The sequence below is a fragment of the Mustela lutreola genome, chromosome 17 (genome assembly GCF_030435805.1).
Source record: "Mustela lutreola isolate mMusLut2 chromosome 17, mMusLut2.pri, whole genome shotgun sequence".
Lineage (NCBI taxonomy): Eukaryota > Metazoa > Chordata > Mammalia > Carnivora > Mustelidae > Mustela > Mustela lutreola.
This window is the reverse complement of record NC_081306.1, coordinates 37,061,055-37,086,018: the sequence shown is the minus strand read 5'-3', so window position 1 is coordinate 37,086,018 and position 24,964 is coordinate 37,061,055. Positions and strand designations below refer to the sequence as shown.

The 24,964-nt window shown below is 51.9% G+C and overlaps 1 protein-coding gene across 3 annotated transcripts in view; it reads right to left on the bottom strand.

The window, feature by feature from the left end:
• Positions 1–24,964, bottom strand: part of SDK1 (sidekick cell adhesion molecule 1) — an 867,118-nt gene that overhangs the window by 91,512 nt on the left and 750,642 nt on the right. For all 3 annotated transcript variants that reach the window (XM_059154465.1, XM_059154466.1, XM_059154467.1), the window contains exons 23-28: positions 15,241–15,350; positions 13,520–13,670; positions 12,689–12,926; positions 3,936–4,051; positions 2,403–2,592; positions 330–428 (exon numbers count right to left, since the gene is read on the bottom strand). In XM_059154465.1, the coding sequence (XP_059010448.1) occupies positions 330–428; positions 2,403–2,592; positions 3,936–4,051; positions 12,689–12,926; positions 13,520–13,670; positions 15,241–15,350 (904 nt within the window). The remainder of the gene's footprint in view (positions 1–329; positions 429–2,402; positions 2,593–3,935; positions 4,052–12,688; positions 12,927–13,519; positions 13,671–15,240; positions 15,351–24,964) is intronic.

Sequence of the window (24,964 nt, the reverse complement as noted above, 5' to 3'; positions counted from 1 at the left end):
CTTCCCAGATGCCCATGGAAACAGCCTGGTTATTTCAGAGCTGAAGGAAGGGCCAAAGACAGATGGTTTTGTTGCAAACCCCAAACAAATGGAAGATGTTCTGGGCCAACAAAATGTAAATTTCAACCTGCAAAGGAACCTCAGCACACAGCTTACAGGACAGAGGAGGTACCCTGCTTTCCTTCACACAGAAAGTGCCGGGTGGCGGCAGGCACAATTTTTTTTTTTTTGGTTCAACCTCTTTGATGTGTAATAAAAACCAGATGAAATCAATGTAATTGCTATTTTCCTCTGAGCTATGATCTCTTTAATCACGGCCGCTTCCTTACCCAGAACGATGCCGTTGGGCTCTTCCGGCGGCTGCCACACGATCCGCACGGATGTGAGTCTCACTTCTGGGAACACGAGCCTTACTGGTGGGCCCGGGGCTGGAGGGAGGAAAAGAAACCTGTGAGCCAGGTGTCGATACGGGGCTACAGGGGGACGTGATGAGGTTACAACGTTACACAGGGCTCTGTGGGCTGGCCAAGTGTTTGCGACCATGGGTGACTCTGTTCATGGACCAGATGCTCCAAGGCCACGAATGGATTTTGGAATCTAACTGGCTCCATGTGGCCCCCTAATGGTGTTGAGAAAACACCTCATTTAGAACCCAGCTCAGCTGCTTTTCCAGCCTCCAGAAGTGGTGCTCACAGACCGTGCTGGGAGCCCGTGAGTGCAAGGGGAGTGAGGCTGCAAGTGTGCCAGGCCCAAGGTCAAGATTCTGCCAATGTGGGCTGAATCCTTTCGGGGGCTTGACACCTGCTACCAGGAGTTAGATAAATCCGATGGCCTAAAGTCCCTCCCCATGTTTACAATGAATGATTTTTCCCCTATGCATCGTCTTAGAAAATTAAGAGTTGATGTGCACAAACATGTATAATAATTCTGTGTGGCGTGGTGCCATTGCCTACCAGTGTCATGGCCCTTGTAAATATATTTACTTAAAGGGGGAGGCGAGTGGCCAGTCCAGAACTTCTTGTTGGAACTGAACAGATTCCCAGGTAAGAGGCAAGGGGCTCAGAACAATGAACACAGAGATAGGATTATGGGTGTTACAGTCATTCTGAGGCTGCTGAATTCTGCCTCTCACTATTAAGTAGAGAACAGTATTTAAAATTTTAAACCTGTGGTTTAGATAAATCTGTGACCCTTGTGTTTGGTAACATAAATGTAAGGAGGGTATAGGTTCAGAAGCCAGGACCAGCTGCAATTATGCGAATTTCAACAGCAGGCTTATGTGGCCTCTGTCCCCTGCCCTGTCCCCAAGCTGCATCACTGGGATCACACTGAACTGCGGGAGTGGAAATCGCACTGTGGGAGAAGAAGGAAAAGCATTCTGTGAGTTCCAGCCTCTACTTTAGAAGGAGGCAGTTGTGACTGGCCAAGGTTGGAGGCCCCTGGTTCTTTCCGTTCCTGTAACCCAGGCTGCCATGGGTTCGCAGAGCTCTGCTAACACCCTTGAGGCCACTGCCCCCGCATCAGACCCCAGCCCCCCCGGGGCTCTGCAACCAGGACAGGACAGTGTGCAGAGCTCCTTCCTCTCCTCGACTCAAGCCCAGCGTGCTGCCATCTCCCAGGAGAGCACAAACCACCGTGGGGCTAACTGAATGACCTCGGCAGACGTGTACCAGGAAATCGAGTTGTTGCATTTCTGTGAGAAGCTTCTGATCCCTAAGGTGTGTGTGTGGGGGAGGGGGCGGGGAGAGCTGTATTTTCCCCTAGAATATATACCACTCCTCCCTGACTATTTGCTACAGCCCATGTAAAAATAAAAATGTAAAAAGAGATAACCTTTAAGTGTTTGACATCTACAAAGTGGAAAAACATATGTGCTGATGATTTAGACTTCCATAAAAACAGAGCTGTCAAGAGGCGCTTGTTATCCCGGCCTGGAAGCATGGGTGCGGGGAGTCTGGAGCCCACGGAGCCCACGGAGCCCGCTGCACGCGGGGCACGAACTTCTAGGGACCTCTTGGCGTGCGGACTGCGGGAGCGGCTGGCACCAGGGAAACAGAGGCACCCAGGCTCGGGGGGGTGGGGGGGCTCCTAACCCGATCTGTGCAGACGCCGCCAGCTGGAGCGGCTGGACGTTTTACGGCCCCCACCCAACCCGGCCTTTACTGTGAGGCCTCTTTCAATTTACGACCGAAATTCGCAGAGGTTCATAATTAGGCTGTAAAAATTCACTCCGGGCTGAAATTGGCCATATAAACGCTCAGTGACTGAAAAACAATCCTGTTTTGTTTTTCTCAACTGAGAAAAGGTGGGGAGAGGGGGTGGTGGAAGTGGTTTGAAAATTCAGTTACAAATGAGCAGCGCGCTCGGGTCGCTGGGGCTGCTGGAGCACGCTGTGACCGTACCGTCGTCCTTGGTCCGCTCCAGGACGAGGGGCGAGCTGGGCACGCCGTTGCCGATGCGGGTGAACGCCAGCACCTGCAGCTCGTACAGCACGAACTTGCGGAGTCCTGCCAGCAGCGCCGACTGCGTGTGGTTCCCTCGCACGACGTGACTGCGGGGCTCGGGGTCCAGGTCTTTGGCCCGGAACAGGATCTGAAACCACAGCGTACACGTGTGCGGTCACGGGGGTGTGGGTGCCAGGAGGGGGTCCCTCCAGCTCACGGCCAGGACCAGCTGACTGCGGATTCTCCGCCACAGCAGCTGTGTTCCAGGCTTACGGGTCTAGTTTCCATACACTGGTGTTTTGGGGGAAGCGGGTCTCCGGGGCAGGAGGAGCTGGAGTCATGACCCAGGCCAAGGCTGGGCGGGCTGACCCCAAGCCATGACTAACAAGATCCGAGGTACATGACAGACAGTAGCTACACCAACCGCGGCCACGAGGACGAGGCCTCCATCACAAACGCAGACAGTGTACCTCCGGCAGAAGGAATCAGTATCCCCCCGCCCACCTTGGTTTCCCAGCTTCTTGGGAAATTGGGCTCCTGCCTCAGGACAGCTGCTGTAAGTCCCGGAATCCCGGGCCCCACACACAGACACAGCACCCTGGGAGGCGCTGCTCCATGGCCCTGCCAGCTGCCTCTGGTTTGCTAAGTCATTCACAGCTCACCCTTCCTACGCGGGTCCCTCAGTCGGGGACCCAGAAGGCCATGGAAGATGGAGGTCCTCAGGGAGGAGCCTGGATGCCACAGGCAAGCTCTCTTCGCCGGGACCCAGGTCACTGCACCTGCCCAGTAGCAGTGCCATGTCCAGCAGGGCCCGAGGCAGCCTGAATGCCCAGGGAAACAGGTGGGGAGAACCAGAGACTAGGGATGGAAACCAGGAAAGTGGGGAGTACCCATGCCCAGAGGCCGTGTGGGGTGGGGTGTAACAGACCAGGGTGGAGGGGGGCTGCTGGGCACATCCGGGAAAATCCATCCCTCCGCTCTGGGGATGGATCACAAGCACACGTGGGTAAGTAAAAGTAGGACTGAACCCAGCAAGGGCTCCTGGAGAAGCAGAAAGGCGTACGCCCCCTCCTGCGCCCGCCATGGCCCGGGATTGCCCACGGTGCTGGAATGCCCGTGTGTGAGCAGGTAGTTTGCACTGACTCGGCACAGGCTAGGAGCAAAGCGCTTCTTACAAAATCAAACCCACTTGTTTCTCAGGTCAGACTCAGAGCCAGCCACCACGGGTACTCCTGTTGTACAAGCCTGGAAGCAGAGGCTCGAGTTTACGCAGCCAGCTCCCATCAATGCCTTGTCTGCGCCTATGTTAGGAGGTCGTACCCAGGCCTCATCCCCAGGTGGGAATGAAGTTTAGAGGAGACAACAGATGTGAACGTCACAACACAGGCTCGTGCTGCAGGTCTGGACGTCCCTCTGCGCTCCTTGGTCTAGGGGAGTGACACGCGGGAGCACCTGCATGGCCTAAGCATGGAAGAGTCACCCCCAACATACCTTGTAGCCCAGTATGAGCCCATTCTGGTCCTGTTCAGGCACCGAAGCCCATGTCAGTAAAATCTGGGTGGAGCTGACGGCCTCAGCCGACACGTTTTCAGGCGCGGCTGAAGGAACTGCAAAGGCGAGTAAAACAGATTGGTACCCACAGTCCAAAGGCTTCTGTAAATAAAGGTCCAATTTTTACCCAATCAAGTTGTCCTTGAAAGAGCAATGAATTCTGAGCATTTTGCAGTGATCAGATTAAGCCTGCAGCGGTATAACAGAAATGTAAATCTCTTTAATATTAGCAGCAAATTCCACAAATCCGGGGTACTTAGGAGCTCAATCTTACCTGAATCCACCCAGCAAGAAAATCTGCTTGGTCTGTTTTTATATTAACTTGTGGGACCTGCAGACTTTGATCTTAGATCACTCTCACACACCAGTTCATCTGCAAAATACATGGTATTTTGAGAGGGGGCAGAGGTGCTGGTGAGGAGGGGACAGCATGGTCTGCATTGAAGGGGACGGGAGGGAAGATTTCCTAGGCACTGAGTGCACGTCTTGTCCTAGGGGTCTCGGATCCACTGTCATCTCTAAGAGCCACAACAGCCCTGGGAGGCAGGAGTTATTAGCCCCATTCTGCAGATGGAGAGACCAAGGCTGGAGGACCACCCCCCTCTTCAATGCATTTCAGTGAGGGCTTTTTCACAAGATGGGCCTGCGGATACAAGCTATGCAATTCTTGACCTGTGTATGTGTAGGATTTTATTCTCTTCTGTTTAGGTATATCATTGAACAAATTTCAGTTTGTCTTCCATGTTTGTAATGGTTCGGATAGAAAGTGTGTAAGGACAAGAGTCAAGGTTTAAAAGCAAGGCTTTATATTCCAGATCATCTCAATTTGCTTTGAGAGTTTCCTTGTGAACCCATTTAAACTTTATTCCGACAGAAAAGAGAGATCCCAGAGCTCCCCAGCAAAGTCAGGGGATGCAGTGTTCATGGACAGGCACTGAGCACAAGGCAGTTGTTGGCTGTGGCCTGAAGGTCACACCTCCCACCACCTTCCGGAGCCTCCACAGTTGAACAGGAGATGAAATCCTGCAAGCCCAGTGGGTTTCATGGAGAGTAATACAGGATAGGACTTGGCATTCAACGTGGGAGGGACCACTCTGCAGAGGAAGGAATGGAGGCTCTGAGCGGTCACCTGCCCACATCCCTAGCAAGGGACAAAACCATCTGAAGCTGAGAGATACTGAGGTGTTCACAGGGAAGGAACAAGCTCACAGGCTGCGGAGCAAGAGCAACTCGACAAGAATCCCAAGCCATGGGACCTGGGGAAGCTGCTCTGCTCCTCTGGACCTTGACTGTCCCATCTGTGAAATGGCCAAGTGCAGCCCACCCGTCCTCGAACCTACCCTCTTTCTCCCCTGTGCCCATCCCCAGCACTTGGCTTTGCAATGAGGAGGCAATCCATGGCTCTCTGTGCTGAAGAAAGTGAGACAATGACACCATAAGCTCCCTTCCCTACTGACAGAGGGTGAATGAAAGGCTGCCAAGCCCCCAGCCCTCGAGGCATCCATCCCTTCTCTGCAGGCCACCGTGGCTCTGTGAACAGAAGGGGGCGTGCCCTCAAGTGCACCTCAGAAGCAGGGATGCTCCGCTCACAGGGGCTCTGGCCACCCTCCATCCACAGCCCCACCCACCCTCCTTCCCACAAGTACTCTGTCCTCCTAGCAAAGCAACTGTAGGCAGCTCAGTCATTTGCTCTGAACACACAGTAACAAGGGTTCACACAACAATGCTGCTCTCCGATGTCTGATTCCTGGATTTTCTTCACTGAAGTGATTTGGTCTTCATTATGGGTTGAACTGTGTCCCCCTCCCTGCCGGCCTCCATGTGCTGAAGTCCCAACCCCTGGCAGGTCAGAATGGGACTTATTTGGAACTAGGGTCACTGCAGATGTCATTAGTTACATGAGGCCATACTGGCAAAGGGCAGCTAATCCAGCATGACAGGTGTCCTTCTGAGGGCAGCGCAGGAAGAGACAAACACGCATGCAGGGAGGCCACTGTGGCAAGTCTGGAGGGATGCGGCCATGAGCCTGGAAGCCAGCAGGAACAGGGACAGGGTCCTGGAGCACAGCCTTCCCCAGGGTCTGCAGAGGAGCGGGGCCCTGATGACACCTTCGTGTCCGACTTCTGGCCTTCAGAATGGCAGGAGAGTAAATCTGTGCTGTGTTAAGCTCTCAGTCAGGGGTGCTATGTTACAGCGGCCTGGGAAACTAATACTGTCTTCAAGAAAAAAGCGCCAGGAGTCACACAGGTCCTCGAGGTGCTGTCACCTTATCTTCCAGCTTGGCCAGGTCACCACCACAGCCAGTGGCTCCTGCAGACAGAGGCCGAGAGGAGCAGACCAAGGAAAGCCCGAGAAGGCACGTTGCTGAGGGAACATGAAACCTGGGGGGTAGGTGGGAGGGCTTGGCACCTTCTGGTCCCCAGACAGTGGAGCAAAGACCTTGGCTCCAACCACAAGCCCGATGACTTCCTGGCCTCCACGGCCCAGCGGTGGGCCTGTCCCCGCTACTCACCACATCAACCACCTTCAGAACACAGGCGTTAGTTAGACTGGCTGCTGGTGGAGGCCAGTCAGCGTGGCCCCAGAACAGAAGAGTCACCTGCTGGTGTCTGTCACATAAGGGTTTAGGGATCTTCCTCATACTTTGAGAGAGAGAGACAATGTCAGTCAGCCCACACCTGCAAGATACACCTTTTCTTCCCAAATATGTCAGTCGGGAGTCATTCCTATGGTTTGTCAGTCGTTCAACAAAATAGTAGTAATTTATCTGAGCAGCTAAGTGTCACAAAAAAGAATATTCATAATTTCAAGCTTCCTCAGCCCTCTAAGGGATACGTGCTTGCCACCCATAATTCCCTGTGTCTCCCGTGACTTCTGGTGGCGGCTCCCACAGGGCTCATGCACGTTCTCCGTGTCCGAGGGGGCTCCTGCCATGGCAGTCACCCCAGAACATCACTCACACATATGTTTATTGTGTTCCAGAAACAAGGGATACTCCGCTACCTTGATTCAACTGTGAACATGACTGTGAGTCATGACTCGAAGAACAGGCAAGATGACAATTTATCGGACTCTATTTAGAGTAAGATGAGAACTCCACAGGTGCTACGTGCCCACAACAGCAGTGCTGCGTTCTAAGAACCGTCCCTGTCTGTAAGAGAGAGAGACTGTTGTCATAGCAACACAATGCGTCTGCCTCTGCAATCTGTAATGGTTTCCTGTGGGCCCATGTGTGACACGGCGAGTGCTCAGTCCTCACCACGGATCTACAGATCACACTGATTTTCTAGGATGTGGTAATATGTGCATGCGTGTCCTGAAGGGCGTCCACTGTCCCAGAGAAGGAAGGCCACCCGGTGAGTGGGATGACTGCATGTGGCACCAGGCGCTTGGCTGGGTGTCCAAGGACGGAGCCACAGAAAAAGGCCACACTCGGGATTCAGTGTCAGTGGATTCAGATCTCACTGGGATCTAGTCTGCCATTTAGTTACAAAGTATCTGTGGTTTTAAGATTTGGTAAGAAAAGAAAAATCTTTTCCATTATCTGTTTCGAGGTAGATTTAACTTCCTTTCCAACCTGCCATCTTGCATCTGGGGACAGCGCTAGAGATTCCTTTCATGAAGAACAATTCTGATTAAAATGCTTCTCTTTTCTTCATCTGCTCTCTCTCCAGGATTCCTCACGGCTCAGTCTTTTGAAGTTTAGGGCCTCATTTATCCTTATATCATAATAAATCAGAGGATGTCATGAAGCTAGTTAGAGCATACATCAAAATGGGAAACGTCTTTTCAGTGTGGTTCAAGATGTTCTGCCCTGTGCTCCCCACACCAGCTTTCCGTACGGCCATGACTATGCTATATGAGAGGACCCCTGTGTGGCCATCTCCACAAGACATGCGTCTGCAGTTCTGTTCTCCCCATCGGCTCCCTCCCCCACTTGCCTCCCCATCAGCTGCACTCCACCCCTGGGCCTTGCAACACCTGCCCTCTCCTACCCACCCCCATGGGCTGAGTGGTGCTTGGCAGGATCTGTTCTAGGAAGGGGCGATTCCTCTGCTGGACCAGGGAAGGTAAGACATCAACATTGCTGCAATGGGGAGGGGCCTGCTTGTCAGAAGTGAAGGGTTGCCCCAGTAGGAGGTTCTGGAAGCACTGTTCAAAGGTGGAGGTGCTGAAGCCCCAAAGGACCAGCAACAGTGGAAAGGATGCCAGAGAAGGCCCCAGGTTGGGGGGACCAATGTCTGAGCACCAGTACTCTTGGTGGAGAGATCAGCCCAAGAGGGGTCCTAGGAGCCCACCTTTCCTGTACCCCAAATGTCTGAAGTCTGAGTCATCTCATCTTGAAGATCAATAACCCTATTATTCAATTTGTGATGAAAACATCTGGAGAACCAAAACTCTTCTAATTGAACAAACATTCCATTAAAAGCCAAAAAATAATTTTCTGTAAGCCAGAACCATCAAAATAAGAAAGAATGTGTGAGCATAAAGCAGAACTTACATTGCAAAGACAATTTCAAGACCAGAAACTTTCTCAACAAGCAAATGATGAAATCGAAGTGGTTAGTTCCGGGGGCCTAGTTCCAGCCTGTGATTGTCCTTTAGCTGTGCGAAAATATGTCTGTGTTGTTTTTGTCAACCAAGACAAAAACAAACTCATTGTGCCTTTTTTTTTTCTTTTGATACCAAAGCCGCACCTTGTTATTAACTAAAACACAGAAACACCTACAAAAGCAAACAATATCATTCAAGAGAGTCTCCTCAGAGTTACCAGGTAGGAGGCTACACAAGATTGTCTGAAGGGAACAGAGCTAGAAGCAAGCATCTGGGGTGAGCTGACGCATAGAGTGATCTCCTCCGCATTCTCCTGACCACCGTAAAGAGAGCTTTGCAGCAGCTGAACAAATTTCTATGAAAATATAGTATCACCTCAGCAATTTTGCCATGGGTTTGTCTTTTGAGAATGTTCTTTGGAAACCTAACAAAACAGTATTATTTTCCATTTTTATTACATTTTATTCAACCTTATGTGTTATTTAGCTTACAGTTTCTGGAACAAAATCCTTGAAAAGTAATTTAGCTTTGTGTAACACTTGAGGTTAACAGCTATTTTCCCTCAGCTCCTTCAAGATTATTCTCATTCCATTATGATTCCATTGTTCCATTGTCCTCTGGCCGCCACTGTTCTTGAGAAGTTGGCTTCATATTGTCTTGTCTTCTGTAGGTAAGATGCCTTCCCTCCAAGTGTTTTCAAGATTTTCTTTGGCTTTCATGCTCTACAGTTGCAGCATAATGTGTTTCGGTGTGGATTTATTTTATTTATTCTGTGCAGGATTCACTTTTCTTCAGTCTGATAAAGTATCAGTTCTCAAGCTTCTCGGCTATTATCTGCCTATATTTTCTCATTCTCATCTCCTCCCCCCTTTCCCTCTGAGTCTTATTAGTTATATGTTGGGCCTTCTCATTCCATTCTTTATGTCTTTTAGCCTCTCTGTCACGTTTTCAGTCTCAGTGTCTTTGTACTGTATTTTAAGTTATTTACTCATACCTAGCTTCCGGTTTGGTAATTCTCTCTTTAGCAGTGTCTAAACTGCTTTTCACCTAATGGTAGCATTTTATTTTCAGTGGCTGTGTCCTATTTGTTTTCTTAAAGAGTGCTTCCAAAGTGGCATCTGAATCTTTACCTAAAGTTTTAATGCTTTATTTTCATAATTTAAGACTACAGCCTTATTTTATATTTATTCCAATTCTTATCAGGATATCATTGATGAACCACATTGTGTAAGATTAATGTGTACAACATGTTGATCTGAGACACTTATGTACTGCAAAGAGACTACCACCATAACATTAGCTAACACATTGAACAGTCACAAAATTATTGTCCCTTTCTTGTAGTGAGAGCATTTAAGATCTACTCTCCTGGCAACTTTCAAGTATTTAATGCAGTATTATTAACTATAATGATGATGCTATACATAAGATTACTCAGAACTTATTCATTTCACACCTGGAAGTCTTTAATAATTTTAAACTTATATGAATAAGTAAAGAATTTATATAAGTAATTTTATTCTTATTACATATTCTCTTTCATACATTTTATGTATTTTAAAGCAATCAAGGCCCTATTTCCTCCCTACCTCCTTTCCTTTCTTCCTTCTTTCCTAAAACAAAAAATATCTTACTTTTACTCATACCAGAATATTTCCTTGTGTGTTTGAAAGTTGTAACTTTATCTTTAAAAGCGGATTTTTCTTTGGGACAAGTTGGCTGTGGCAGTATCTCTCCAGAGGTGTTTCCTACTTTGGTTTCCCAGAAAGTCTGGCCTAGAACTGTGTTTCTTTCTTCTTTATTTTTCATTTTTTGTTTTGTCTTTCAAAAAAAATTTATTTTGTTTTTGAAGGATAGTGAAATCATTTATTGGGGTATAATACATAAACTTTCAGGAGGAGTGGATCACTTTTTTCCTGGGGTAAGAAGATTTTCCAGCCAGTGACGATGGTCTTCATGGTCTTCCAGTGATGTAGAAAGTGCACAATCTTGGAACCATACTTACTGTAATATCACTTAACACCTGTGATTGTCCAGCTTGTTTTTAAAATTTTATTTTAAATACCCCCTAAGGTGTTAGGGGTATGAAATAGAATCTCATTGTGGTTTTGGTTTTCATTTCCCTGGCGGTGAATAATGTTGAACATTTTTTCATGTGATTACCTGACCATTTGTATGTCTTCTTTGGAGCAATGTCTGTTCAGATCCTTCATCCAATTTTTAACTGGGTTGTCTTTTCATTGTGGAGTTGTAAGAGTTTTTTTTTTTTTTTTTTAATGTACATCCTGGATATGGGTCCTTTAACAGATGAATGATTTGCAAATACCTTCAATGATTGGGGGACTGCTTTTAATTGTTTTCTACTTTATGGTGTTCTTTGAAGCACAGAGGTTTTTGTGTTAGTGAAGTCTCAGTTATTCTTTTGTGGCTTGTGCATTTGGTATCTGGAACCAAGTTTTCCATTGGTTTCTTTTCTAGGAATTTCTGGACCCAACAGAGTAAATTCAAAACTCAAACCTGAGTTGGGCACAGGACTTAGAGTTACATATATTTTTCCTATTCAGAGTATGGGTAGACAGGTGGACTTCCTGTCTACTTCCTGTCTCTGGGCAGAGATTTTCAGTCTCTCCTTTCAATGAGGGTTCAGCATTCAGGAGCCTCATCTGTGTGCAGAGGCCTTGATTCTAACTCCCTACCTTGTGCAAACTTGTGGCTGAACCTTCTATCCCTGGTTGCAAGTCTCGAAGATCCCAGGATGGATGTATACCTCCCAGGCCAACCCCCTGGGGTGGCCACAGGACTAGCTCAGCACTTATGGGTTCAGTCCATGTCTGCCTCTGACTTCTGGGGAGTTCCTCTGGTTTTCTTATGAGGACATCAATATGTTCTAAATCTCAATGATATTTTGTCCATAATTTTCTAGTTAGTTACAGCAAAGTGTTTTTTTTTTTTTTAATGTTTTCTTGCTCCGCCTATTGCTGGGGTTAGAACAGTCCCCTTAGAATGTTTCAAGTCCTCCTTTTTGTCACAAAGACTGAATAGAGCTTTTTAGAAATCCATGTGAACACAAAGCCACAAGCTGAGTGAGTGTCTCGATCTTTTCTTTCTAATGTAATAAAATCTACAGCCTGAAAGAAAGCCAGGAAGGCATCTGAGCCAGCCCAGCAACTCCAGCAAACCCCTCTTCAAAAATCGGTCCTCTTGGAAGGGGAGCGGTATGCTTCCTTCTCTTCAGGAGATAACCTTGCCATTTCAGACCAGGTGGAAAGAACTGGTCTGTGTCACTGTGCGTCTTTAAACATGACTGGAGCCCTCTTTGTCACTCCACTAACTCACACCAGGCTAGCAGGGGTCCCCTAAACCACAGGTTAGCCTGCAAAGCCTGGCAGATCAGGGGAACTCACTGCAGTCTGGACTGCAGCCCAGACTACTGAGTGCTGACCCGAAGTACTTAGTACTTTTCCTTTCCTCCCCGGGCACCAACAGTAACCCCGAGCCTGGTGGCTTTGTGCAGAGGGGTGCGTGCCATTTATGGACAGGTGTTAGGGGCCAGGGGGTGTACGCTCTTTGCTTCTTCTTCTTCCTCGGGTAGCTGGGCCCAGACAAGGATTGGGCCAATAGCACAGCAGAGTCTAGGTCCCTGAATTATGAGGAAGAGAGCCTCCTGCCAAACAGGACCCCCGTCCTACTCAGTCATGAGTTTGAAATGAAGCTCTGCTGTGTCAAAGGCAATCGAACCTTCGAGGGGCTACTTGTTAGTGCTGGGGAGATGGTCTCAGCCCCTCCCACACACTACTTTGTCAAGAGGAGGTCCGGAGTGCCTTGTGTTATAAAGATCTCCCTCAGAATCACTACACACCCTTGCTTACTATCATTAGGGTGAAAGTCATACCTACGTTAAAAGATAATACCATGAGTCCAGCCCCTAGTAAGACCCATGATTAATTTCAAATTAGTGGCTTGGACTCTAATGACATTTTCCTGAAATTCCCACCGACATTGACCTAATTAATGGGTTAGGAAAGTATCGGCATAGACACGGCGAGGGCGGGCAGAGTCACTGAGATGTGATGTGGGGACAGGGGACACGGAGCCCCATCTCCAGGGATACCCAGGTCGGGGCTGAGCCTCTGCCTCACCTGACTCCCGCGTGCGGCCCCGCACCACCTCGCTCCAGGGCCCGGCCCCGATGGCGTTGAACGCTTGCACCTGGAGCTCGTACTCCGTCCACTCCTCCAGCCCCTCGATGGTGAACTCCCTTTCCAGCCGGTCGTGGATGACCTGCGCCAGCGCCGGGGCCTGGAGGTCGGGGCGCCAGTACTTAATCCTGTAGCCCACCGACTCGGGGTTCCCGTTGTACTGGGAATCAGGCAGCGGCTGGAAGCAAACGACACGCGTGGTGAGCCGACATCTCAGAACCACCCCGTCAAGGTCCCCAAGCATCCGCCAGTCTTAGCAGGCCAAGTCCATAGAAAATACTTTCCAGGGGGAATAGTCTTAGAACCTCTACCACGTTGTTCCCTGGAACTCTTCTTTTGTTAATTAAATGAAATCCTGTCAGTAACTTGGGCTGGACATAATTTCTTTTAATACATTTTGGCTTAGTTTTGTGGGGGAAAGGTTCTGAATAAATGTCAAGCCGCCTCTCCTACAAACACCGAGTGTTGGCTCCGCGCTCACCCAGCTTAAGGACTTACGGGTCCGGCCTGCAGCACCACTGGCTTCCCTCCCCCAGAGACGACTACTCCAGTCCAAGAAGCCAGTGAGTAATGCTACTCATTAACAGGATCTCCTAGGCTGGTCTGCGACCCAACACCAACTGTGAAATGCAATACTTTTTGGTTTAACGGAGAGATTAGCTCTGACTAGGACAAAGCCATGACTGAGACACCGCTAAGCTCTGGCTTCACGTGCAGACCTGGATATTCCAGGCGACTGTCCCTGCAGCCAACATCCGGCCCCCAACTCACCACCCAGCGGAGCCGCAGGCTGGTCTCACTGGCTGTTCGCACAGTGATGCTGGTGGGGGCCACATCGGGGGGGGCCTGCAGGGTCTGGATGACCCGGGATGACTGGCTGAAGGGGCTGGCACCGACGACGTTCACCTGCCTCATGCGAAACCTAGACAGAAAGCCGCGGACAGAGTTATTCTGCAGGAAAGACAACAAAAACCCACCACCTTCTCAGGATGTTCTGCTGTGTGTCTGTGTCATGAAGGCTGTCCCGAGGATGCCCTCTTTCCACCGGCTTTCATGAAAAATGCAAATTGTGTATTTGGCCCTTCCCACTAGAGTCTCCAAGGAATGGTAAATTTGTTCCAGCGCAAAGATTTTAAATTCCCAAGCAAAGCATAACTGAATGGGTTACATGGCCAGAAATCTATCAGCAGATGCCATTGGTTGACTTGTGTTTAGGGTAAGGCCGGGGTCAGAGGGCGAGGAGCCAAATGATGGCCTTCAGAGTCTGGTGACATTTCAATGAGCACGGGTGCCTGGACCCCATTTTCTGTTGGCTCGGGGGAGGAGCACTGGCCCCAGAACCCACACCCCAGGACTCGGACCCCATTGGAACTGAGACCTGAGGCAAATCAGACTTGCCCCCATTTCCTTACCTACAGAATGAGGGTGGCATGGACGTGCTTTAGAGCCTTGATTAATATTTTTGGTTCTCTCTCCTCTATTTATTTGTACAATTACTTTGACTGAACTTCTCCCCAGGAAACACGCCCTGAGCACACACGCGCATTCACCACAGGGGCTGGGAGAGGAGAGGGGTCTCCAATCACAGTTTCTGACCTTGGCGGTGATGATACAGCTGGTACCAGTTTCACAGGGTAAGCTTGGAGCCCCCGCAGCTCACTGTTTGAGAAATGTTTTTTTCCTCTAAAAACAAGTGTACAGGGCCTTGATCCATCTGCTCTGATCTCAGGGAGGATGTCACAAGGAACAGAGTCTGAACAGCAGCTCTCATTAGGCATTGTTTTAAAAAGCTCTAATGTCGGTATTATACCAAAAAGAAAATGTTCTTCATGAAGATGTAATGTCACCTTTTACTCTCTGAATTAGTCATTCTTAGTCTTTTACTCCCTGATCTTATGAACAATGACATTATCAAACCCAACATCTGGTGATAACTGGAAATTTCATCTCGGTCAATGATCTTACGGGAAGTTATAACGTCTCTAACGGCTTGTGATCACGCTACCCTTTGTTAAAGCCAAGGATTTACTGCCTGGATAGGTTTCAGGATCAAGAAGCAAAAGGTTATGCAGCGTGTTAAGTGTTTGATTAGTGAGCCCCGTCACTCCCGCGTCCCAGGATGAGGAAGGAGAGGACGTTCCAGGGAAGACTGCTTTGTTTACGCACGCATGTTAATAGTCCCAAGTGGTTGTGGACTTTGTGGGGAAAAGCCCCACCTCTTGGCTACCCATGGCTCTTGGTATTGAGCCCAGTGGAAAAGTGAGCCATTGCAGCTGGCGCTGATGGCCGGAGCACTGCGGGGCCAGCATTGGGTCTGCACCGGGAATAGTACTCAGCCATGCATCTTGCTCCTAAGGATCAGTGGACCAATAATACCTCTTGGAAATGTCTCAGTTAAATTCATGGAATTGGGTTTTGCTCTTCTAGGCTGAAGCCAACTGTTGGCATTGCTAGCCTTCCTCCTGTGGTGGCTTATCACCTGCTGCTCTCACCTGTAATGAGTGTACGGCGTGAGGTTTGGGATCTCCAACATTTGGGCATCAGGCTCATTCTCCTCCTCGTAGAGGCTGACCCACTCCTCCTCATCACCGATGGCTCCAACCTATGGGAAAGATGATGCTCAGATGGGATGGATGAACTGGGGCACGGAGATGGCCATGTACAAGATGTGTGGCTGCCTGGTGTCTGTCAGGCTGGGCAGAGCCATGTGTGTCTCCAACATGGGCAGATAACTGGATCTGCACACACACCCTCAGCTAAGCCCTGGAGATATGGCTCCTGCTATTCCTGCCAAGGTCAGGACCTAGAGGATGAAGTCTCTGGGAACAAACTCCCCAGGGCTAATCCACCATGGGAGAGGACCTCCCGTGCCATCCTGCCCTTCCTCCTGGTTGACAGGCGAGGACTGTCAGAGAGAAGACTTGGTCAGGATCCCACTTAGGGTCCAGAGCCGTTTCCACTACACACTGACCAAGTGGACTCTGTCTCTCCCTGTTCCCACCCTGCCAATTTCTGTCCCAAACACACACCAAAGAACCAGTGCAGGCCTTGCACGGAGAAGGACTGGGCCCTGCCCTGGGAGTCAGACCAGCGGGCCAAGTCAAGAGAGCCATGAAGGGAGACAACATGACTTCATACCAGCCAGGAAAGCCCTAATTCTCCAACACAGGTTTCTGCATCCCTGTGCCAGGCACACATGGCCTTGTGCAGGCCATGTGGCTCTGGGGGACCCGGCGGACACGTGTGGAGGGAAGGTTGGGAGTGCAGAGGGGGTTTCAGGCCAAACAAGCGGGGGTGAGGTGTGTCAGCCCAGGCCTCTTTGCTTTTAACGCTCCGTAAATCTGTCAGATGACAGTGCAGAAATGTGCTCATTAAGTCTGCGGAGAGATCATTCGGCAAGTGGCTGGAGGTGGCTGGAGGATGGCTTAAGAATTTAAAGTCTTGGGTAACTGGAGAAAGGTTCAGGAGGGCATGGAGGAGGCCAAGCAGACACAGAGCTGGGTGGCCCACCTCCTCCAGAAAGCTAAGTGCAAACTCGAAGCTCGGAACAGCCTGCATGGAAAGCACAGACACAGTCTGGCAGTTCCTCAGAAAGTTAGACAGAGGATGACCCTGTGGGCCAGCGAGTCCACGCCCAGGTGGATGCTGGGATGACCTAGAAGCTGGTCCTCTAGGGAGCATGCGAGCACTTCTGTTCCTGGCAGCTCTCTTCACAGTGGCTACAGGGGAAGGCCTCACGAAGGTTGGTCACAGGAGGCACAGAGGAACACCGTGGTGTGTCCATACGGGGGAGTCCTAGTTAGCGGGACGCAGGCACCTATCAGCCTATGGCATGGGTGAACCTCAAAAACACGAGGCTAAGTGAAAGAAGCCAGACCCTAAACACCACGTTTATATGAATCTACTTCATAAAATTCACAGAATAGGTAAATCCAGAGTCAGACTGCAGATGGCAGGTGCCAGAGGCTGAAGGAGGAGGGAGCTGGGAGTCACTGCTTAATGGGTACAGCGTTTCCCTTTGGGGTGTTGACCCCAAAACCAGGTAGACGTGGAGGTTGCGGAGGGTCTGCACTCAGCATTGGCTCTATGCCCGGCTCAGGGCAGAGCACGTGGCACACAGAAAGCGGGACGGGGTGGCTCAGTGGGTTAAGCATCTGCCTTGAGCTCAAGTCCTGATCCTGGGGTACTGGGATCGAGCCCAACACTGGCCTTCTCTGCTTGTGCACTCTCTATCAAATAAATATATTAAATAAATTTTGATAAGAAGTGTTAAAATGTGGGACAATTGGCCAGAACCATTTAGTAGAAAAGACCTAGAGATCAGAGTCCACGAGCAGCCGGGAGACGAAAGCAGCGAGGCAGTTGAAGGCGGCAGTAAAATCAGAAAACGAAGCAATTTCCACCACTGGCTGGTGACGGGGGGACAAGGCGGCCAGCCTCCTCCAGTCCTCAGCCCTGGGACCCCCACTGGAGCCTGCAGACCCTCACTTCAGAGACACAGAAATGAAAGAGGGAGAAAACAGACATAGATTGAGGCTCAATCCAGATGGCACAGAAGCATGTCTTGGAGAACAGGTGGGTCAGGCCAGCCACAGACAGCACTGCATGCCCGCAGGGCCCAGGGCGGTCACCTGCTGCCTCCACTGTGCCTGTGAAGTGGGAGAAGCCCGGCAGGGGAAGACCGGCCAGCACTGACCATGGCCTGGGTCCATGCAATGCTGCTGGGCAGATGGAGGTGAGTCCCTCTGCAGGTGTGACATCAGGGCAGCGCACTGAATGTCCACGTGGGAGCCCTGCGTGTGGCTCAGTGTCCAGCCCGCAGGAGACGCAGTGGGCGTCTGTGGGATGAACGGCTGAGGGCCGGTCTCGGCTCCGCACAGCTCACAAACGCCTTCTGAACCCCCAGCAGCGGGGCGGGGAGGTGGGGAGGGCGGGAGGGCTGGGACCACGTTCTCTGCTCAGTTATCGCCGTTCTAGACATGAACAAGATTTATGAAGGCCATAAAGCCCAAATGCTAACAATCCAGCTGCCCTGTATTGAGCAGCGGGCCCTGCGGACAGGGCCTCACGGAAGGATCTGGTGGTTTCTGAGTCCCAGGTGACAGGGATCCCTGGGAGACTGAACCAGAGCACCTGTACTCTTCTTGGAAGACAAGTTTGGGGCGGGGGGAGGGAGAAAGAAAGAAAAAAGGAAGAAGAGCCGACTTCAGTTTCGGGGCAATCTGTTCAAGAGTTTTTATTTACCGCCAGATCCCAGGCTGAGAGGGCGCGGGCGAGTCGGGTACTCGGGACACTGGGGGATGGAGGCGAGCGCCGGCCATGGGTACCTGCTCGTGGCCATTGGACACTGCGGCACCGGTGCTGCCTGGTGCCTTCATGTCTTTACGTGTCTGCCCGCATGTGGGGGAAACCTGCTTGCTTGGTGCCACTTTTTGGCTAAATCCCCAGCTCAGCCGTGGAGCTCTCTTGTGTTTCCCCAAAGCCACTCCCCTCCCTTCCTCTCTCCAGGTGCCCTAGCCTCACCCCTCCAACTGTGGTTGGAGCTCCTGGGGCAGAGGGATGTCCCCAAGCTAAGAAACATCAGGGTGGTGGTGACAAATGCTTGGCCTTGACCCTGGCTGTTGGCATTCCACCTGCCTGGTTGCCTCCCTGGCCTAGAAGCATCCTTCTGCCGGCCGGGTGGCTGCCCTGACCCCATGGACATCACCCCTCCCCCGCCATGGCCTGCTCCTGGCCACACAGCTGCCATGGTTGACAGGGCTCGGCATGTGGTCTCAGCGGGGTCAGCAGCAGTCAGCTGCACTGGGTTCCAAGCCCGTTTCACTCACGTGCCTGTAAAGATGGGTGGGGAACTGGCAAGGCCTCCTTCCCGGGCCCGTGGCGGGGCTTTGCGAAGGGAGGACAGGATGAAGCAGCAGGCTCGTTTGGGTCTTGGGCCAGGCTGGCCCACAGCTCCACCGCCAGGACGTGGGGTGGGGGGCATTGGATGAGGACTCCTACTTAGCCTACCTGGGGAAGGGGGTCCCCCAATGGAGGGCCGCTGAGCAGGGAGGGCTCTCCTTCTGGGGTGCCAGGGCCCTGCTCACCTCCACCAGCCCCAGCCTCTTCCCTCCTGAGAAGGTGGCCGCTGGCTGAGGGCAGGGCTGCTGTTCCGCCTCCAGCAGTAGGGCTGGCACTGATGGCTGGGGACCCCCAAGGTCACACTTCCTGCCTTCTCATGGAGCACTCTGTTTCCTTTTGTAAAAAACCTGGATTTGAACGTGTGCCGAGTGAGCAGTGAGGCCAGGTGGCCCCGCACAGCTTCTGGGATCTTCCTGCCACTTCTCCGCGCAAAGCCAGTCTGTCTTTCTGGGGAGGCATCACTCAGCCTTAAACACCTGTACCTCGTGAATGTTCTGCCATCTCTCTGGAGGGCGCCTCCCCCTCCTGCTCCTGTCCTGGTGATTGGTGAACTCCTCCAGAATCCACAGAGCACCTGGGCCTCTGGGAAGCTTCTGCGACCCACACCCCACCTCCCCCAGCTCTGCCCCCCCACCCCCACCAGGCTGCTACCTCTGCGCTGTCGGGCATCTTCCCTGTCCCTGACACACAGCGCTCCTCCCACATGTCACAGCCCCTTAAAGACACGACTCTCCTACAAACACAATGGTGTGTGTCCAGGATTCCTTGTGCTCACAGATGAGGGAACCAGCAAGGGTCTAGAAATGGTTCAGACAATACCAGATTCAAAGAACGCGGGGTCCGCGAATGAGGACGCTGCGACAAGGTGGCCAAGTCAGAAGTAAGGCCAGCTACAAGAGCACGGCGATCATAACCTCTGGGCGTGCGGCTTTCTGTCTCCTCTACGGTTGCATCGAACTTCACAGAGCCCAGCCGAATCATAAACAGTATTAAGACAGATGAGCCTTAGGAGTCAGCGCACTATGGCTGAGGGCCAAATCTGGCCCACCTCCTGTTGTTGTAAATAAAGTTTTATTGGAACATGGCCACACTCGTTGGTTTGTGTACCGCCCGCCAATGGCTATTTCCATGCTCCCGTGGCAGAGCTGTGTGGCAGAGCTGTGTGGTTGTCACAGAGACCATCTGCCCGAAGGCCTGAAGTATTAACTGCCTGGCCCTTTACAGGAAACGTTTGCCAGCCCCCCTCCAGAATTTCACGCACAGGACATGCAGCACTCCCTCTGTCTTGCTTCCAAGGTGTCTTGCCACATGTGTTCTCCCTTTTGTCCGCATGAGAGCCCCCAGGCATGTTCAGGGTCTTACTCCTCTCTGTAGCCCTGGCATCTCCCCCAGGGTTCCAGCCCAGGCTGTTGGCTCCACAGACGAAGGAACATGAGGGAACACGTGCATGGTTTCCAAAATCGATATTGAAAATGGGTTGTCCTGCACTGAGCTCCGAAAGCAGATGATTACCGAAAATGTAATTTTACTTACGTACCTCTGAAGGGGGGATGGGGTGCTTACATTTCTATAATAAAAGGTTTATATTTTGATCTAAAGCGAACAGAATTCTTCTTAGTGAGAAACAGAAGTCTTTTTAACACTTGCTGGGCTCCTCTGGCTCTCTAGTTAGATTTCAAAACCGTCATGATGGAGTGTTCCAGAAGTAACTGGCTGTTCACTAATGATGCACTGGACATACAGTGTGGCAGAGCTCTTTAAAGATGAAACAAATCAGAGCTCCATGGGGAAGCTGGGATTTTGACGGTTTTTTTCTTCTGCTGCTTCTTTTAAAGCTAACAAACAGCACTTTACAATACTTAATACAAAAGCAGAAATGCCACACATTTCAAATGCCTCGCATCAGGGGGTGGTCGTTAGGACCCATTAGGAAGCAGCTGTCCTTCTTAAAGCCCCAGGACTTGCTGTCCTGCCCACGGCTCCGACAGGCACATCTGCTTGGCTGGGAGGGTGGGCTCTTTTGGACATAGGTACTCATTTAATACCTGGTGCGGGGGGAGGTCCCGGACTACCCCCTGCCCTTGCCAAGTGGGTTTTTCCACCAGAGCTGGATTTGTCTGTCCTAGGAAAGCCTCTGCTGTCAGCGGGGCCTCCAAGGAGTCGCGGGGAAGCCAGCCTTCCCCGGGGCAGGACCTCCAACACCCCGCCGAGGCTACAAGGTGAATGGCTACTCAGAGGACGGTCATTAACCTCATCTTATGAAAGGAAGCCGCAGACAGAGAGGGAGCCCGGGAACCCGCATCTGTGCTGGGAGAGGAGGGAGGACGGAGCCGGGCGGGCGGCAGGAGAGCTAGGAGAGGGAAAAAAGAGTCTCCAAAAATTCATTCCATGGAACCCTGCCAAGCCAAGTGCACCCTGCTGGCTGAAACTCTGGTGTCAGCGGGAAAACTTGCGAGTCAAGCAACTTCCACACTTCCCGAGTCCCCTCTTGTTCTGAGTGCTGTCCCCAGCACCCCTGCCAAATGAAGCCCCCACAGGGAGGACGGGGGACAGATGGGGCTTCTCCGCATGGTGCTGCTGGCGGGTCATGCACAACCAGGAAGGGGCTGAGGCCTTAGCAAGGCCCAAGGCCAGTTCTCCAAAAGGCCCCACAGTCATGGGGGGATTGTCCGCACACCTGACCAAGGAGGGATTGTTCTTTGCAAAAACCTGAGCCATGTTCCCCAGGCCTCTCTCCCGTTCACAGCTGGGCTTGCTGGTTATTTATTTGTTCTTTCCTAATTGTTTAACACCCTCTCCATCTTCAGACTCGGGAGGATTGGGAAATGACGGGTGAGTCTTCTACCACGTGGGGCGTCAAAAGCATTGGGTTCTCCTCTGGCCTTCCAACTGTTTCCTCTCCTTTGCCTCCAGTGACCCCAAAATGAAATCTCCATGCGGGTCTGTCCTGGCGCTCCTCCTGCTGTCTCCCTTGGCATCGCTTTCCTCCCTCCGCGGATGGCTCGGACCCTTGTATGTGGCCTTCACTCCTACGGACCGCCAGGTGGACTAGATAAGTTCTGGCCGTCTCTGAGTGAGTCCCTCGGACCCCACAGGCCTGCAAGGGCCCCTGTTCTCTCCCTGCCAGGATGCACCCCTTGTCCGGGTTCCTGCCATCTGGTCACGATACCACAGCCCTCTGTCATCAAGGATGGAAAACCTGGAGCCCCGTCTTGGTGCCCTCGTTCTGCGCCGTGCTGGTGGCCCCCACTGCCTCTCACAGAGATCTGACTCCAGTGATGCAACCCTGGTTTTGAAGCTCCTGACCTGTTGTTTGAATGACTTTGATAGTCTTACTCAGTGAGTTAAACACAGAAGAGAGACTTGCTTATAAAAGACCGAAGGTCCAGGCCACTGACCACTGCCTGTAGGATCCATAGGGCAGTCGCTGGACTGGTGAGTCACTGGCCTGGTGATTTGCCTCCCTGACTGGCTGTTGGAAAGCCGCCAGTCTGATGGCACCCTGACTTGCACCTCCGGGAAGGAGCCCCCTCCTCGCCAGTCACCCTGCACAGCACATCTGCTTGTGTCCCTCAGGTACAGGCCCCAGAATGCTGTGAGTCTCGGCTGCTGTGGCCATAAAGGCGGATTGGGCATGGGGGCAAGGTCTTCCCTGCTGCCCCGCACTCCAGGCTGTCCCTGGCCTCACCTGTGCTCCCTACTACCCAGTCCTTCCTGTCTCACCTCCCCTGGGCTCTCCAGGTCTCCCCGACTTTACACACAGTCCCCAAATGCATCCCCATCCAAAAAATCCTTCTAGGGACAATTTTTCCATGAAGCGCTCCCCTCCCGCGAAGAGGTTTCTCCCATAGGCCCTCTGTGCACTCCTGACAATCACTTTCCGGGAGCCTGGGTTGTGAGCATGGCTGCCTTGAGGCTGGGGGTCCCCTCCTCCCGTAGTGTCCCTGCTGCCGTGGGGATGATGAGCTGCTGTCCCCAGCACCTGCCCCTGCTGATCTCTGAAGTGCAAGTGGCCTTCTCTGTGCCTGTCCCTCCTCACTTATCAGATCCAACTCATCTCAAGGACAAACAGGAAATGCCCACACCTCCCTGTGCTGCTTCCCAAGATGCCGAAATGCCAGCGAGGACTTGGGCCCCATTGTGCTTGGAGTGGGGCCCAAGGGGAATGGCAGGACAGGCATGGGGCCAGGAGAACCGCCTGCTACCTGCTGCCTGCTTTGTGATGCCGAACCCCGACCTTGCCTGTGAAGCGAGGACAGCAATGACATCCCCTAAATGCCACCAGGAGACTCTGACAGGATGGGAGGTGTGAAGGGCAGGGGACACCCGGATGCGTGGCACTATGCTGTGATACCCCGGGGGTAGTTTCCCAAGGACAGTCTTGGGCAGAAACTAATCAGGCCATTCCTATGAGCTCCAGCTTGCATTCCTGTCTCCTGTCCCGCCTGCTCACACACCCACTCTGCAGCCGCCCCGCCTTCCCCCGCAGATATACCGCCACGCTTCCAGTGTCCTTGATGTCTGGAGTTCTGCTGGCCCTGGAGGACTCAGCCCACAGCTCTCCGTGATGCACTTTGCAAATGTAGACCACGGACCCAGAGCCCACACTGCAACCCTCCTCCCCGGGGCTCTAGAGCTTTGGGCGACCGTCCCCCGACCCAGTCCCCCAGGGCCGGGGACCACACAAATAGCCATTATGTCCTAGAGCCACTGGAATTCCTCCAACTAGCCATCCTGGGCCTGCTCACCCCGCCTCGCCCGCTCCTTCCCGGGTAACCCGCAAGAAGGCTCTCACCCACGGGGCGGCCGCCTTCTGCCTGCTGACTGGCCCTGCTGCCTCCCCGTGTGAAATCCCACGCACCCTCCTCTGCAGACTGTGAGGAGGACTCTATTTGTGGTGAGTCATCTCCTGACCTGTTGGCCTCACCCCGCCTGAATAAAAACAGAGTTCAGGTTCTACAACCGTAGGACACGCGCAACTTTGTGACTCTACCTTTCATGCCACCGTGCTCTTGGCTCCAGCACCTTCCTCCCTGCCTAAGGCCTGCTCACCCTACCTCGCCCCACGGCAACCTCGCATCCACAGGAGCCTTCCTTGGCCGCTCCGGCCAGGCCCCCGCTTACTTTTGGGCTCCCTTCCAGCCGCAGGTGTCATCTGTATTGGCCAGACTCCAGGTCAGCCGTCCCTCCCACGTCCCCCAGCCTGGGAGGCTCTGGAGCTCTTTATAATCTGGCACTGGGCACGAGCCCCCAGACCTGTAGCACGGCAGGTGCTTAAGAAATGTTTGCAGGGTGAATGGGTGACTGAGCGGAACAGAAACAAAACCCGACGACTGGAAAAACGAAACACGGGTGAACCTAAAAATCCAACATGAGAATTAGGACGAGAGATGCTGAGCGGTCCTCAAAAAGAATAGGAAAATATTTCTCTTACGACGCTTAATTCGGTTTGACAGTTGTGACTTAGCTATACGTTGACCTCCATTTCCTGAAAATGACATTTGTGGTAAAATGTTTCCCTTGGACTGACCCACATTGTCCCTTGCCCTATGGTATTTTTGGCTCTGTGGTATTTTTTAAAGTCCTGTAAGAGGACACAGAAGGATCTGATAGACTAATGAACAAGAAGGCCAGTTCAAACCGTTCATCTTCTATAGATTTCCCACACTGGTCAAGAAATAAAAGAGAAGAGTCCTTGTCAGGGTGTTATTAAGCACAATCAAGCCGACACTAAACATTTTGAAAAATCCGAGCGTGTACGCTGCCGCCGCCTCTCACCGCGGCGCCCAGACACTTAGGCAGAGGTGTTGTCCCTCTTATCCAGGTGACAGAGTCATCGCTGAAGGAGCCAGAGAGCGGGTGACAGCCCTCCTTTGCATACTCAACAGGCTATTCAGAAATAAAGTCGCTCTTTTTCTTCTGATTACGACAAAGCAATTCCACCAGTCAGAGCTCATGAGCGTCGACACGCTGACAGATACTGATGAAGAGAGCCACCGACGGCCCTAACCTCCCTCCGCGATGAGGGAAAGGGGAGAGAGAATTAGTGATCAGAAGTTCCCACCTGCAGATCTTGAAGTGATGAGGCAAAAAATGTCTGGCCTCTGTTGCTGCAGGAGACAGAACACACTGGAAAGCCTTTCTAATGTCAGCGGTGACAGGAGCAGGTGGACCGATAGAGAAGGAAAGGAAATGTTTAGAAAGCATGGGAAACTCTGTCCCTAGAGTTTGTGCCGTGACCCACACTCCCAACAGGGCACCCTTCTTCCACGTTGTAGGCCCTGTTCTGGGCCGGAGGGGAGTGCCCACAGGACA